Source organism: Chlamydomonas reinhardtii, chromosome 14 (assembly GCF_000002595.2).
Source record: "Chlamydomonas reinhardtii strain CC-503 cw92 mt+ chromosome 14, whole genome shotgun sequence".
NCBI classification, from domain to species: Eukaryota; Viridiplantae; Chlorophyta; class Chlorophyceae; order Chlamydomonadales; family Chlamydomonadaceae; genus Chlamydomonas; species Chlamydomonas reinhardtii.
In genome coordinates this window covers 2,529,955-2,544,671 of record NC_057017.1, presented here as the reverse complement: position 1 = coordinate 2,544,671, position 14,717 = coordinate 2,529,955, and the positions used below count along the sequence as shown (strand labels likewise).

At 62.3% G+C, this 14,717-nt stretch overlaps 3 protein-coding genes across 5 annotated transcripts; 2 read left to right on the top strand and 1 right to left on the bottom strand.

Annotated features, from left to right (window-relative positions):
- The first annotated feature begins 18 nt into the window (after positions 1 to 18).
- CHLRE_14g625500v5 (uncharacterized protein) lies at positions 19 to 3,171 on the top strand. 2 transcript variants are annotated; one of them, XM_043070266.1, is made up of 7 exons: positions 19 to 297; positions 416 to 514; positions 669 to 857; positions 995 to 1,356; positions 1,492 to 1,575; positions 1,737 to 1,884; positions 2,158 to 3,171. In XM_043070266.1, exons 1-7 carry the CDS (start codon positions 184 to 186, stop codon positions 2,596 to 2,598), a joined length of 1,437 nt encoding a protein of 478 aa, XP_042916939.1. In that variant the 5' UTR covers positions 19 to 183; the 3' UTR covers positions 2,599 to 3,171. The 2 variants fall into 2 exon arrangements, with proteins under 2 accessions (XP_042916939.1, XP_001692711.2); XM_001692659.2 differs by having other exon boundaries at positions 2,153 to 3,171.
- Positions 3,172 to 3,771: 600 nt separating this feature from the next.
- On the top strand, positions 3,772 to 9,397 carry CHLRE_14g625450v5 (uncharacterized protein). 2 transcript variants are annotated; one of them, XM_043070265.1, is made up of 11 exons: positions 3,772 to 4,005; positions 4,531 to 4,599; positions 4,985 to 5,070; positions 5,606 to 5,642; positions 6,010 to 6,090; positions 6,317 to 6,426; positions 6,787 to 6,865; positions 7,031 to 7,069; positions 7,467 to 7,586; positions 8,242 to 8,365; positions 8,762 to 9,397. In XM_043070265.1, exons 1-11 carry the CDS (start codon positions 3,994 to 3,996, stop codon positions 8,815 to 8,817), a joined length of 813 nt encoding a protein of 270 aa, XP_042916938.1. In that variant the 5' UTR covers positions 3,772 to 3,993; the 3' UTR covers positions 8,818 to 9,397. The 2 variants fall into 2 exon arrangements, with proteins under 2 accessions (XP_042916938.1, XP_001692712.1); XM_001692660.2 differs by lacking the exon at positions 3,772 to 4,005 and adding an exon at positions 4,112 to 4,377.
- A 3-nt stretch (positions 9,398 to 9,400) lies between these two features.
- On the bottom strand, positions 9,401 to 14,687 carry CHLRE_14g625400v5 (uncharacterized protein). The gene is made up of 12 exons (XM_001692764.2): positions 14,426 to 14,687; positions 14,262 to 14,316; positions 14,015 to 14,078; positions 13,510 to 13,618; positions 13,011 to 13,079; positions 12,399 to 12,571; positions 11,869 to 12,028; positions 11,426 to 11,545; positions 10,898 to 11,041; positions 10,620 to 10,691; positions 10,146 to 10,282; positions 9,401 to 9,958 (listed from the first exon to the last, which is right to left on the bottom strand). The coding sequence occupies exons 1-12, from the start codon at positions 14,459 to 14,461 to the stop codon at positions 9,814 to 9,816; spliced, it is 1,284 nt and encodes a 427-aa protein (XP_001692816.1). The 5' UTR covers positions 14,462 to 14,687; the 3' UTR covers positions 9,401 to 9,813.
- Positions 14,688 to 14,717: the final 30 nt, after the last annotated feature.

Here is a 14,717-nt window from a genome sequence, read left to right as displayed (position 1 = left end):
TGCAACATACAAGACGCACATTGAATACTATCGAAGGCCCCGTCACGGTTGAAGCTGACTGGTGTCGCGTTCTTTCTCTGACTCTCGCTCACGAGTGCTGATCGAATAAGCCTTGGCTCTGGTGTCGAAACAGAAGCGTACCTAACGTAGATAGGCGCCCGGAGCTGAAGCCAAGGCAGCACCATGTCGGTCGAGGTCCGCTCCAAGACGCGCTCAAAGCCGAATACAGTTCATTATGCGGCTGAAACGGGCGACCTCAACATGCTGGAGCACTTCATCCGTGAGGGCATGGCCTCGGTAAGACCGGCCGCGCGCCGACCGAATGTGGGGTCTAGTTTGTGTATCGTAAGTGAACGCTGCGTAGACGTCCTTTGGTACTCTACTGATGGATCGAAACTGATGTTGCTGGTAACAGGGGAACCCAGAGAGCGTGACCCTGCAAGCCCGCGAGGACGTGCTGGGCATGATGCCCCTGCACGTCGCGTGTGAGAACGGCGAAACGGAAGCGGTGGAGGTGAGCGCTCGAGTACTAGCCCTAGATCGCGCTGCGGGGGATCATCTGCGGCGTGGGGTACCTGGTCGGGACATGCGGCACGGGTGGCATGCCAATACGGCGCCTGCCCATTCGCTGCTACCCATTAAACACGATTATCTTCGCGGCGCCGCAGTTTCTTGTCAAGAAGCGCGTTGATGTGGACGCTGGGGACTTCTTCAAGGTCACGGCGCTTCACTTAGCAGCAATCGAGAACCACCCCGACATCGTGGAGGTGTTGCTCAAGAGCCGGGCCGACCCCAAGCCCGCTGACGTTGAGGGTGACTTGCCCATCCACTGGGCGGCCACCAAGGGCCACACCGCGGTGGGTTCTCCTCTGATAACATGAGCATTGGCGGGTGAAACGCTGCACCGCCACCTGCGCAAGCGCAGCCTGTGCCCACGCAACCCGCGACGTCAGCCACCCTTTGATGCCCGCCCTTCTTCCCGACCAAACTGCAGGTCATCGAGCTGCTGGCGCGCAAGGGCTCGCCCGCTGACACGCCCAACAAGAAGGGCTGGACGCCGCTGCACCGCGCTGCATACAACGGCCGCAAGGATGCCGCCGTGGCCCTGGTCAAAATCGGCGCCAACGTAAACGGCGTCACGAGCGATGGTAACACGCCTCTGCACCTGGCCTGCTTCATGAACCAGCTCAGCACGATTGAGAAGCTGTGCGAGCTAGGCGCCTCCCAGCGTCTGACCAACAAGAACAACCAGCGCCCCTTCGACCTGTGCATCACGGACGCGGCGCGCGACATCCTGAAGGGGCTCATGGGCTTCGAGGGCGACGCGCCGCTGCCCGCCTCCGCCGTCAACACCAAGTGCGTGCTGGGGTTGAGCAAAGGAATGGAAGGGGTGCTGGACGGCAAAAGAAGTGTCCCTGGGTTGTGGATCTCGGCAGTCACATGTCCTACTAGGGCGCTCGTTCGCTCACTCATGACTCGCTTCGTGGACAGGCCCCGCGACGCGCCCAAGGACACGCCGGCGGGTGCGGCCAAGCCGGTCATCCCGAACCTCGCGGCGCTGCAGATCAAGGACAAGTGAGCACAGGACCCCGGGGCGATGGGGCATTGGGAAAGGGCCGCCGTGCTACACGGCAGCATCGCAAATACCACCGTGGGGCCGTGGCTGCCAGCATGTCCTCTCGGTGCGCGGCAAACCTGACTCACCCCTGCGTGTGCCGCCCTCGCGCGCTGAGCAGGAAGACGCCGCACCACGACGGCTTCCCCAGCCCAGTGGGGTCGCCGGGTCCCGGCAGCTTCACGGTGCAGCGGGCGGCGGGCGAGACGGTGGAGGACACCGCGTTCATGGCCACGGCGCTGGGGGAGACGGGCACCAACCCCTACACAGTAAGTGGATGGCCTGCTGGCGGGGAGCTGGCGGGCAGCTGGCAGGGCGCTGGCAGGGAGCTGGCAGGGAGCTGACAGGGAGCTGGCGGGGCGCTGGCGGGAGATGGCAGTGCAGAAGCTGACTTTTTCGGTCGAGAACGTGGCATGGGTGGAGGTGCGGAGCGTTGCAAATAGGCGGGTCATCAGCATATGCCACTTCTACATTCCACGCCGCGGCTCGCAAGCTGACGACGACATCGTAATGCCGTGGCTCATTGGCCCTCCGAAGCGCAGGGCATGAGCTCCGGGAGAGATGCGTGCAGCACGCCGGACCCATCCTCATCTGGGTCAGGCTTGCTTGCAGCGCACCCGACGCCACTGGCAGGGTCGCTGCGGCCGCTGCGCGCGCCCAGTCCGAGTGCCAGCCCGAGCCCCGCGGCAGGCATCCCGGGGGCGCCGCTAGGGCTTCTGCGGCCACCCAGTGCGGGGCGGATAGGCACTCCGGGCGGGGGTGCAAGTGGGGAGCTATCGCCATGGGCGGGGGCCAGCGGCGGCGCGCTGTCGCCGCACCTACTCGGGGAGGACGTGCAGGAGCGCATAAAGCAGGAGAACCGGCAATCGGCGTCCAACGACGTCCTACGGCCACGATCGGCAATGGGGCGGCCCCAGTCGGCAAATAAAAAGTTCCTGTCCAGATATAACCTGGACAAGTACAACCTGTTCGCGCCCAGCTGAGCAGGATAAGGCGTTAGCAGGTGCTTGGATGGCTGGGCGTGGAGCGAGGGTGCCATAGGTAGCTAGCTGGGACGTGGGCTACATGCTAGGCTTCGAAGTACAAGTAATGGTATGGAGGTCGCGCGAGTGTGCTTCTGATACATGACAGTCAGTTCGGGTAGCAATACGTTTGGGAGCGCGCGCACGCATGGGTCTAGCCTGGGCAGGGCTGTGGTCTGTCAGAAAGGGTTGCAGTGCAGCTGAGTGAAGGCACCCGCGGGCCATGGTCCAGCACTGCAATATGTGCGATGTTCGAATGCTCGTGGTGCTGGGTTGTGTCAAGTGCGTGGCGGTTGCGCATATGTGCCGTATGTAGGATACGGGGGTGCAATGCCAAAGAAGAACAAGAATGAGTTCGGCGTGTGTCGGTGTGTGGACACAAGGAAGTACACGCACCTGTCTCCGTTTGGAGTCGGCAACTGGTCTCTTACTTGTGAGGTCATGTGTATGTATCCCCAATACGTTTAAACACCGTAATGCGATTCTGTGCCCCTTGGCCTGATCCGTAAGCCGCAATTGTAATCCGCATCCATGACACGCGCCGGTGGTACCGTTGTACGGTAAACGGTGCGATGGGACAAGGTAAGGACTAAGGAGCAGGTTGGCGTAATCCCGTAGTGTGCAGCGTATTCCCAGACCCCAACATTCAATTTGCAACGTCAAGGATGCGGATGTTACAGAGGGGACAGTCCCAGCACCCGAAGACGCCGAGCCATCACATGCTATCAGGGCCCAACTTGACTCCACCAACCCCGACTTTGCTGCAAACCCTCCCGCGGGCAAAGTCCGTGTGACTCCGCGCACAGTGAGTCCTAGCCAAGCCTCAACCCGCCAGAGCCCCACCGCTGTGCCTCAACGCCACAAGCCTAGGCACAGGAGTGCCGGGAAACGTCCACAGGACACACGCACAGCGCACGCACTAACCAGGGCGCAAGCGTCCAGGTACTAGAACGGTCGCCCACACGTGCATCCTTCCCACACACAGAGCCACCAACCACGCACAACCTCTCACGGCGAGGGGGGCGGGGAATCAGCGTCATACGGCAAGCGCAAAACCATGCCGTCAGCAACAGCTCGAGATATGAAGGGATGCGCAAACGGCACAGCGTCCCAACCCTTTGGCCTGATACCCAAAGTCACAAACGTCTGAAGACGACCCCAGAAGTCAGCTACGACGGCAAGTCCAATGCTCAGCACCCGGGCCGACGTCAAGGCAAGGGTCATCGGGTCAAGACTGGTCAAGCAGCATCGCACGGCTAAGCCGTAAAGCCGGGTAGGCACTGTTCCGCCCTGCCGGCTGGGAGGTTCACTGCCCTATGACGTTGCAGCTATTGTACTCTGAACCTAAATGTGGCGATGGGTATCAAGGTTGGGAGCAACCCGGCTGAAGAGACGAACAGGCGCGCGGAGTAAGCTGCATGGCGGGGGTCATTGGGTTCGTGCCTGATTGCGATATGGGTGTTGCGCCCCCTAACAGCCCATCTTAAGTGCTGCCGATTCATTCTCGCTGAATAAGCGACAGGCAAGATGCATGCCGCTAACCCTTCACAGCGCGCTGCGCTCAGCCAGCGGGCAGATGCCGCTAACGCTCACCAACGCTTAGCGCTGCCTCTTTCGAGCCGCCCACTGCACCGTTCTAGTGTCTTTTCATCACGGCGCCTGCCGATTCTTCAGGCGGGATCGACTGACACCTACTCGCGCCCTATTTCCGCGCCTCGCCTGGTGCAGCATAAGAGCGAGGTTTGTGGGGATATAATGTCACATGCAATTCCTTAACACCTCGGCATCATTCGTTTCATGCTGGCGTTTTTGTCGATGATCGGATGGATCCCCTTGAGCCCGCGCTGTCTCTGTTCACGCGGAAATGGCGCCCGTTGGCTGCGTGTGATGTAGGCCTACTGGTTTTATGCGGGTCTGAGCCAGGTCTATGACCACATCGTTAACCCTGGCCACTGGACTGAGGTGCGTGGGGCCAGCGCTTGGCGTGTTCACGCTGGGTCCACGGCAGCGCCGCGCGGGAGCGCGCGGCTAGCCGGTGCCCCCAATGCGAAAGGAGTCGCAACCATGCTGGCGTAGTTCCCCTGTTGGCAAGCGGGGCGCTATTGCAGATAGCAATTGGGAGTCTGGAAGCCGAATGGCCCTGAAGCGATCAGTCCCCAGCAGCAGCGTGCACAGCCGGCCAGAGCACTAGTATCACCGGCGTCCCCCACCTCCGCCACCACCGACACCACCACTACCACAACCACCTCCTCCACAATCACCATAGCCACCACCGCCACCACAGCCACAATTACCACAGCCACCACAGCCGCAACCGCAACCATCACGTGCCACCTGTCCCCCGCAGGACATGCGTGATGACGCGTTGGCGCCCGCCAAGCTGGACGACCCCAACCTCAAGGTGGTTGACGTGGGCGGAGGCACCGGCTTCTGGTGGGTGACGGGGAAAGGGGCGGGCGTGGAGGAGGAGGGAAGGAGGGGGGACTCCATTCCGGATCAATGGAGTGGAGGACGGGTTGCTCCATTCCGGATGGGTTACTCCATTCCAGAACCCCGGAAGGGGGCGGCGTGGAAAGCTGGGCTGGGAACACAGTGTGCGGGATTGGTCCGCGAGGAGGAAAGGGAGCGTGCCAGGGTGGATGGGGGTTGGGGTTGGGAATGGCTGGTGTAGGCGGTCTCTGGGTGCATGCAGGGTGGCGCTGTGGAGGCGTGGGGCTGGGTGATGGGCGGGGGGAGGGCAAGCTGGCAGGGCCGCGACGTGGACGGGATGTGGCGCGGTGCACTGGAGACTCGCGGCGGCTTCATGCGCCTTGTGCATGCGCTTGGAGGAACGGGCGCCGGTGTTGGCGATGGGAGCGCGTCTGGTGGGCGACGGTGCACGTGGGGAGCGGGCGGATGCCAGGTACTAATTGAACAGCCTGTGTTCGCCGATAACCGCCGCGCTTGTGTCGTTGTTTCTCTTGCACAGCACGCTGGGAGTGGTCAAGACCGTCAAGCCTGAGAACGTAAGTCCTGTACGGCTGCGGGGCGTGGGCGCCAGGGGCTGGGTATGCATGGGTATGCGTGCAGCCAGGTGTGCTGGCAGCTGGGTGTGCGGGCATTTGGGTGTGCAGGCATTTGGGTGTGCGGGCAGTCGGGTGTGCGGGCAGTCGGGTGTGCGGGCAGTCGGGTGTGCGGGCAGTCGGGCGTGCGGGCGGTCGGGTGTGCGCGAGGACAGGCTCAGGCTAGCAGCGTGCCTGGCACGGCTGGGCAACAACAAGCCGGGCAACTGCCATCGTCACGTGTGGGAGCACGGACTACTGCCGGTCTGCATACTTTGTAAAACTTACAACCACACACACACACACACAAAAAAAAATATCTCGGTCGCAGGTGACGCTGATGGACCAGTCACCGCACCAGCTGGCCAAGGCCAAGGCCAAGCCCGCGCTCAAGGGCGTGACCATCCTGGAGGTGAGGGGGGGGCAGGAGGGGGTGCGGGGCGGGCTGCGGCACGGGGGAAGGGGACGAAGAAACCTGAGAACAAACTCCAAGCCACGCCATACACACCCCAAACCTTGCCTCCAGCCCAAACGTCTGGGGCGCTCGCAGCCCGGTGTTTCTTACTAAGCGCTATGCTTCCTACTCAGTGTTAAGAGCAAATTCCTCCCTCTCGCGTGAACTTTTATCTCGATCCCAGGGCGACGCCGAGGACCTGCCCTTCCCCACCGACACCTTTGACCGCTACGTGTCCGCCGGCTCCATCGAGTACTGGCCCGAGCCGCAGCGCGGCATCCGGGAGGCCTACAGGTGCGGCGGCAGGTGGAGGAGGGGGTGGTAGATGCCAGGCCAAACCAAAACGAAGCCAATGCAAAAGAGCGAGGCGAGCGTGGCCTATGCTTTGACAACGGAGCGGCACTTGACAGGGGAGAGGGGGGGGCTTGTCTTTACCATGTCCAGTAAGACGCAACCCGGGGGGCGGAGGCACCAGGGGGGCGGAGCGGAGGCACCAGGGGGCCGAGGCACAACAGCAGTCGCTCTCCCACTGATTATTGAGACCGCGTGTGTGTCTGGCTGTGTGGCGCCCGCGTGCTTCCCCTGTCGGCACTTCACACTCGCGATTGAATTTCTTCCCCCGTCTTTCACTGATGGCTACACCCCCCGCCGCAGGGTGGTCAAGGAGGGCGGGCTCGCCTGCATGATTGGGCCGGTGCACCCCACGCACCCCGTGTCGCGCTTCTTCGCGGACGTGAGTGACCGGGGGCCGGGGCCGGGGGTTGGGGGTTGGGGGTTGGGGGCGCTGTGTCAGACTTGAGGGCTGCAGATGGGAGGAGCACACCCGCGGCTGCAACGGGTCTTGTAATGAGCGGCTTCTCACGAGTTGTGCACACGGCACATGCGTATGCATATGCAGGCGTGGATGCTGTTCCCCACGGAGGAAGAGTACATCGAGGTGCGCGCGGGGGGTGGGGGCGGGGGGTGGGGGCGGGCCTGCGTGGATGGGGGCCTGTGCTTGTGTGGCCACTGCCGCTGGTCCGCTTGCACCGTTGGGGACACAGAAGTGCTGTGTGTGTGGTGGTGGTGGGGGGAAGCACCTGCCACGTATGGCCAGATGACTTTACACACACGCCGCACGGTGGCTCGCCTCGTACACCATGTGCCGTTCGTCCTGTCCCCTGCACCCCTGTCCCATGCGCTGCCCCCCATTGCCCGTACCATGCCTCGGCTTGTTTTTATACCCACACCCTTGCCCACACCTCGGCTCGGTTTGTTTTTCCGAACCCACGCAACCCCCTCACTTCGCTTTACGATCAATCATGAATGTACACTCCCATCATCCCTCTCCGCAGTGGTTCACCAAGGCGGGCTTCACAGACGTCAAGATGACGCGCATCGGGCCCAAGTGGTACCGCGGCGTGCGGCGGCACGGACTCATCATGGGCTGCTCAGTCACAGGCGTGAAGCCCAAGGTGTGTGGGGGGGGGGTTGTAGATACCAGCCCAAACTAAACCAAACCCAATGCAATAGAGCGAGGAGGAGAGCGTGGCCGATGCTTGACAACGGAGTGGCACGCGACAATGGTCCCCGTTCCCGAAATGCACCGAGTTCCTAGGTACATCCCGCAAACCGGTAGAAAGAAGGCGATGAGCTCTTCGGTCTTGTGCATGTGGGCGGTGCTGACGGTAGCCGCCTTCGAAATGCCACCCAGGCTCAAACACACACACGCACGTTCTAACTAGCAATGCAGACTAGGCACACGTTGAATACCCACCTATAAGACATCAAGGGAGCCCGGGCGCCGAGGAGGAGACCAGCGCCAGGGCGGGACGTTCGCATGTGCAAAAAGGGAAAAGGCAAACGGTGTGAGCGGAAAGGCGCGCGAGCGAAAAAGGCAACAGTATTCAATGTGCACGAGCCTGGGTGGCAAGAGAGTGGGGGAAACAGGCAGCGGGCAATTAAATAGAGGCAGCCCGCATCGGCATGGGGCCACACGAGGGCCAGGGGGTACAGGGACAAGAGGAGGGGGGTGGTTAGGGGCGAGAGGTGGTTTGTTTTCTCCAGTCCCAAAGAAACGCCCCCAACCCCCGCACCTGCTGCCTCGCCTCCCAACCTTCGCGCCTGCAGGCGGGTGACTCGCCGCTTGTGATGGGCCCCAAGGCCGAGGTCAGCGGCAAGATGAACACCAACCCCCTGTCCTTCCTGCTCAACCTCATCCTGGGGACAGCCGCCGGCTTCTACTACTTCTGCCGTGAGTGGGGAAGCTGATGGTAGCGGGAGCCGAGGGGGGGTGTAAATTCCAGCCCAAACTAAACCAAACCAAGCTAAGACGAGCGGAGCACAGGCAGAGGCGTCGGTTGTAAGTGATACCGGTAATACGTATCACTTGGGGCGGCAGGCGGGATGAGCTGATGATGATTGTTGGGCTGGTTGGTGGCGGGTGGTAATACACAGTGACCGCCGGCCGCTGCCTGTGCTTGGCACCGGCACGAGCCATGGCGGCCTGTTCCTGTCCCCCGACTCTGCTGACGATTCCCTCCCACCGTGGCCTGGTCGCCGGCCTTGGTAATGGCCTTGCCGCCGGCCGCTGCCAATGGCCACTGCTGAACTCGTCCGCCGCATCCCTGCCTTCCTCCCTCCCCCGCAGTGCCCATCTACATGTACATCAAGAACCTGATCTGGCCCAAGAACTGGGAGATGTAACGGCGTCAAAGAGACAGCGGGGCTGGCCTGTGGGAGCGCGGGCAGTCGCTTGGCGGCTACCTTGCTGCTATCGCTGCTGGCAGGGATCGGTGGCAGGGGATCGGTGGCAGGGGTGAGAAGTTGCGGTGCGCCCGGGTGCAGTTGTTGCGCGGGGTGCGCATCTGGACAGTGTCGAGCGTGTGGCGTTGTGTTGGGAACGCGAACAAGACAAAAGCACGGACCAGGGAGACGACCAATGGCAAAATGGGTTGTGCCCGAGGGCATTTTGACATGTTTGCAGACATGAAAGGTTGAGTTGAGAGTTAAACATGGCTGGGGAGGCGTGTGCTGTCGGCGGCCGGACGCAAGAAGGTGCCAAAGTGCCTGTTGAGGACCATATGCTTGGCCCACTCCAAGCAGTTGGAAGGCTGGCAAATGAAGTGCGCAGCCTAGCCTTTGGCGTCTTCACAGAACTCCCACCAACAGGGCAGCAAGGCTGCAGTCCCCCCCCCCCCGAGCTGTACATCCAGGGTTTGCAGTCCTGAGCTGCTCGGGCTCCTTGCGTAGCTGATACGCTGCAAGCGCTCATTGTCGAAGCCCAAATGAAACTTTGGAGTTACAGTTGCGCTTGCTACAAGCGCCTACCACATTTGCGCGCGCACGCATACCGCTTAGCCTGTCCTATGCTTGGGGGCCAGGCCACATCACAACCCACAACTACCAGAACTGGCCACCGAACTGGCCACCTCCGCCTGGACACTGGCGACCTCAGGGCACGGCCCATAGCCCATCCCATCCACGGCCATTCATCCCCGGGCGCCGCGCCGTCTCCTCGCCCACACGATCAGCCGTCGCCGTGACCAGGCCCCACTGCCGCCCCCAAACTCGTCGTTCCTTAACCTCCCCGTACCTCCACCTCCTCACCACCACCGCGCCCAGCCGCCGAATCCGCCGTATCCACCGCCGCCGCCGCCACCACCGCCATTGGCAAACCACACCACGCCACGCCGCTGCCTCTCAGTTGAAGATCATGTACTTGGGCGTGGCGCTGAACTTCTGGTAGCCCTTGATGACCTTGTTAACAGCCTCCAAGAAGTCCTTCTCCGTCACAGTTTTCCGGCGAGCGCGGATAGCGTACATTCCCGCCTCCGTGCAAACCGACCTGCGAGTGGTCGCACAACAGCAATACCGTTCATAATGTTTAATGACATACAAACAGTTTTGAGTGGCATCTGTGATGGTGGCATGATACCGGCGGGGCAGGAGCAAGGTCCTAGCGCGTCACCACAGATTCCAACAAAGCTTAGGGATGCGGTGGCGCGGGGTGCGGCCGCACGCGGTCGCCGCACCTGATGTCGGCGCCGGTGGAGTTGGGGCACAGCCGCGCTAGCAGCTCGAAGCGGATGTCCCGCTCCACGTTCATGGTACGTGTGTGGATCTGGAAGATCTGGGTGCGGCTGGCCAGGTCGGGAAGCCCGAACTCCACCTGCGTGCGTACGTGCGAGAGATAAGTTTACAATCCGCATATACACGCGTTGGAGGAGATGGGTAATGTGGGAACCGCCGAGAAAGCGTGCCCGTGCCCGTCGTTGCAATCAAGGGCGCGGCGGACGGCAGGTGCAAGTGAGCGCTTGGTGAGGAGCAGTAGGGTGATGCCCCCTGCCTTTACCCGTGTCCTACATTCCAAGACACTCGACATCTGTGTCCGCCGGTTGGCCCCTCACAACCGTCGCACCGACCACAATACCCGAATCCGGTGCGCGCAGACACAACCAACGCCCCACGCCCCACCACACACACACACACATACACACGGCCCCCACCTTGCGGTCCAGGCGGCCGGGTCGCAGCAGCGCGGGGTCCAGCGTGTCGGGCCGGTTGGTGGCCATCAGCACCTGGGCGGGGGAGGTGAGTAAGGTAGTGGTGAGTCAGGTAGTGGTGAGTCAGGTAGTGAGTCAGGTAGTGAGTAAGGTAGTGGTAAGGTCTCTCCACGTCCACACAGCAGGCGCCGCTTACGAACCCAGCTCTCACACACACCAGAGCCACACCATTGGCACCTGCCCCATTCTGCCCCAGCACCGCACACCGCACGCCACCGCACCTTGACGTTGCCGCGCGCGTCGAAGCCGTCCAGCTGGTTGACGATCTCCAGCATGGTGCGCTGCACCTCGTTGTCGCCGCCCGCGCCGTCGTCGAAGCGCGCACCGCCGATGGCGTCCACCTCGTCGAAGAACACGATGCAGGCCTAGTGAAGAGGGCGGGCGGGTGGGTGGGTCGGGGGTCGGAGGCGGTGGGAAGAGAAAGTGCGTGTGGAGTAACCGTAAGAAAGCTGGACGGCGAGACGCTGTGTGTGTTCTGGGTGAAATGCTGGTGCTTTCATGGGCCCGCTCAGCCTTGCCCAGCCAGTACCCATCTACAGGCCCACCCATCCCAGCAGTCGCCTCTGAGGTACACAACACGCGCGCGCGCACACACGCGCACTGATGACGCATGCGCAGTGTCGACCCTGCTCCTTTTGATTTTCACACACGGAACTACACACTTCCTAGACACACGCGACACACACACGCGACACACACACATACACACATACATACACACACACACACATTTACAAGCGCCCGCCCACCTTCTTGGACCGGGCCATCTGGAACAGCTCGCGCACCATGCGCGCGCCCTCGCCCACGTACTTCTGGACCAGCTCTGAGCCGATGACGCGGATGAAGCAGGCGTCGGTGCGGTTGGCAACCTGGGGTGGGGGGGGGGGGTGCGGAGGCGGGGGTGCGGAGGGGGGTTACATTCATGACTATTAAAGAATGGAAGGCGTAGGAACAGTGGTACAGCGGGGTGGGATGCGGAGGGGCAGAGGGGGCGGAGGGAAAAAGATTGAAGGGGATTGGGAGTGGGCGAAAGCCGGTACACTGCTCGACTACGTGACCCTCCCCTCCGACCATACAGCGCCCAGCCGTCCCGACCTCTCGACCACAGAACCCACACACGGGCCCAGCAACATCCCACACACGGACCCAGCAGCAACCCCCCCCCACACACACGGGCCCAGCAGCAACCCACCGCGCGCGCCAGCAGCGTCTTGCCGGTGCCGGGCGGGCCGTACATGAGCACGCCCTTGGGCGGGTCGATGCCCAGCTGCACGAACTTCTCGGGGTGCAGCATGGGCAGCTCCACCACCTCGCGCATCTTGTCCATCTGCTCCTTGCTGCCGCCGATGTCGCTGCGGGCGGAGGGCGGAGGAGGGTGGATTCATGATTATTTAAGAAGTGAAGGCGTAGCAAGGAACAGTAGCATAGCAGAGGGGGGAGTCACAATCATGGAGGCTAAGGGAATGGTAGACGGCAGGCAATCTTAGGGCAACAGCACTCGGTACGGGAGGTGAAAGAGCTGGAGCTGTTGGGACCGCACCATCCTGTTTCCCAGCTACCCCACTGCCCCACCGCCGCCCCACCCACCGCTCCACCCAATACGCGCCCTTGGCGCAGCACACGCTGCAGTCCGCACACGCAGGCGCCCCCCTCCCCCGGCAGCCCCACGCCGACACGCCCACACGCGCGCGCACACACACACACACACACACGCGCACACACCTGTATGTGATGTCGGGCTTCTCCTCAACCGTCATCATGGTGACGCTGGGGTCGATCTTGGGCGGCAGCGGGATCTGGATCTGGTACTTGGTGCGGTCCACGCCCACCCGCATGCCCTCCTCAATGTCGGTGGGAGCCACCTTGTCGCCCAGCCCCACCACGAACTTGGCGATCTGCGTTGACATTGTGGAGGGTTGCATCACGTTGATGCGCATCACGCGATGTGTGTCATGTGTCATGTGACGTGTGTTATGTGATGAGGTGTACGTCAAGATGGTAAGCAACGCGTTGATAGCACGGAAAAGGTGAGAAGGCATCGGCCGCGCACGGTGCGCAATGCCACCGACCGCGACCGCCTGCCCCCGCCCTTCCACAACCCCTTCGCCTCTGCCCTCCCATTCCGCTTGCGCACCCCACGATGGCGCGCAACGCATGGAAAGCACGGACACCGTGCGAGGTCATGGCGTCATGTGCCGCATGCGGTGGGCATCCCGCACGCCTTTGCATGCGCCGTTGCCCGCTCGATACCGCCTCCAGACCGTGCCCCTTCCCTTCCCTCCCCCGATCATCCGCCGCCATACACTCCTCTGTCATCCGCCTCCTCGCCCGCACCTGCTTGACGTTGATGACGTACTTGGCGTCGTCCGTGTTGGGGTTGATGATCTTGGTGCAGCGAGCCACCTGCGGTCATAGACAGGAGGGCGGCAGGTCCCAGTGAGAGGCGGCGGCGGCAGTGCGGCACCGAGTACCGTAGCGTGAATGAACTGCTCGTCAAACCCGTGCCGCAAGTCCCCTAGAGGCCCCCTCGCCCCGTGCCGTCACCCCGGCCCCACCACGCATGCCACCCGCCAGCAGGACTCCTGCCAACGCGCTCTCGTCTGTTTCAGCCTGTTCCGTTCTCAGCGCTGTCCGAGTATGCCCTTCACAGCGCCTTGTACTCCTGCATCCCGAGCTCTTCCGTGACCGCGAACGCGTGAAGCCGCACTTCGTTGTTCACATGAACGGCTCCCCCCGGCCAGACCCGCCTTCTCTCATCCTTGCAGCCCCTCCCCTCCTCCAGTGCCCTCCTCCCTTACTCTTTGTCTCCCCCTCCCCCCCCCCCCGCCCCCACCTGCAGCGGCTGCTCCTCCTGCTGCATCTGCTTGTCCGACACCAGGTCCCAACGGCTGGGCGGCGCTAGGCCCGTGTCCGACTCCTTCACGCCGCACACGTCGTTGATGCTGCGAACGCGAGAGCGAGAAAGCACGGCGGGCAGGGGCGCGCGCAGTAAAGGAGAGCGCAGGGGACGGGGGGATTGACACCATCGAGGAATACGAGGGGAAAAGGAAGGCCGGGTCGGATCCTGGTGCGCAGGGGGAGACCACCGCATCTGCACGCCACGGAGCCGCCTTTGCGCATTGCAGGCGGAAGGGGCATGCAGAAATCTATGGACGTATTCCAAGCGCGGTGCCGAGCTTCCTGTCCACAATGCTTTGCTGCGGCACCTAGCGCGCGCGTGTGCCCTAACACCCGTCCTCAGCCATACATCGGTCGGTCGAGCCGCCATCAGCCAGTACTCCCCCGAGACGCCTTTGCACTTCCCCTGCCACCGCAGGCCGTCCGGCGCGCGCTCTCACCGCTTGAGTACATCCTTGACGTCCTGCTCGACCTTCTTGATGGGAGCAGCGTAGGGCCCCAAACCTGCAAGTCCAGCATTTCATGAGGGCACCACCTCAGTTGTTATACAAAGCACGCGCGCGCTTGCCGCTGCTCAGCAACGTCAAGAGCCGAGGGCGCGGGCGGAGGGGTGTGGTACGTGACCAGGCATGTGCTGGTTTGCCCCAGAACCCCACCACGCGCTGCCTCTCCCGCGAACCCGCGCACCGTAGTTCTTCAGGAAAGCGATATCAGTCTCATCCAGCGCTTTGATGGGGGCATCCTGAAGCCACAAGGGGAGCCACGCAGGCACAGGTTGAGGAGACGCAAGCGACAGTGTCACGAATGCAAGCCCTGGGCGTGCTGAGAAAGCATCGTTTGGGCACTCTCACCTTGTCAGGATCCTCGTGCTTCTTGTCCTCGCCCATGGCTGCTGCTACCGCGTTCTCACGAGAAGACTAGTTCAAGACAAATGCTCAGCCGCGCCGAAGCGCGGCAAGTGACTCGGTTTTGAGCTTGTTTATAGCTTCACAGCGTCACAGCTAGGACAAGCGCTCACTCGTCCAGGAAAGAAGCAGTGGTCAAGAGAAATGCTAGTTGAGATCTGCCGCGTAAACTCAGGGCTTCTGTATTATAAAGGGTTCCTCCTATCAGACAAATCTACTTGACACAATATAGACCTAC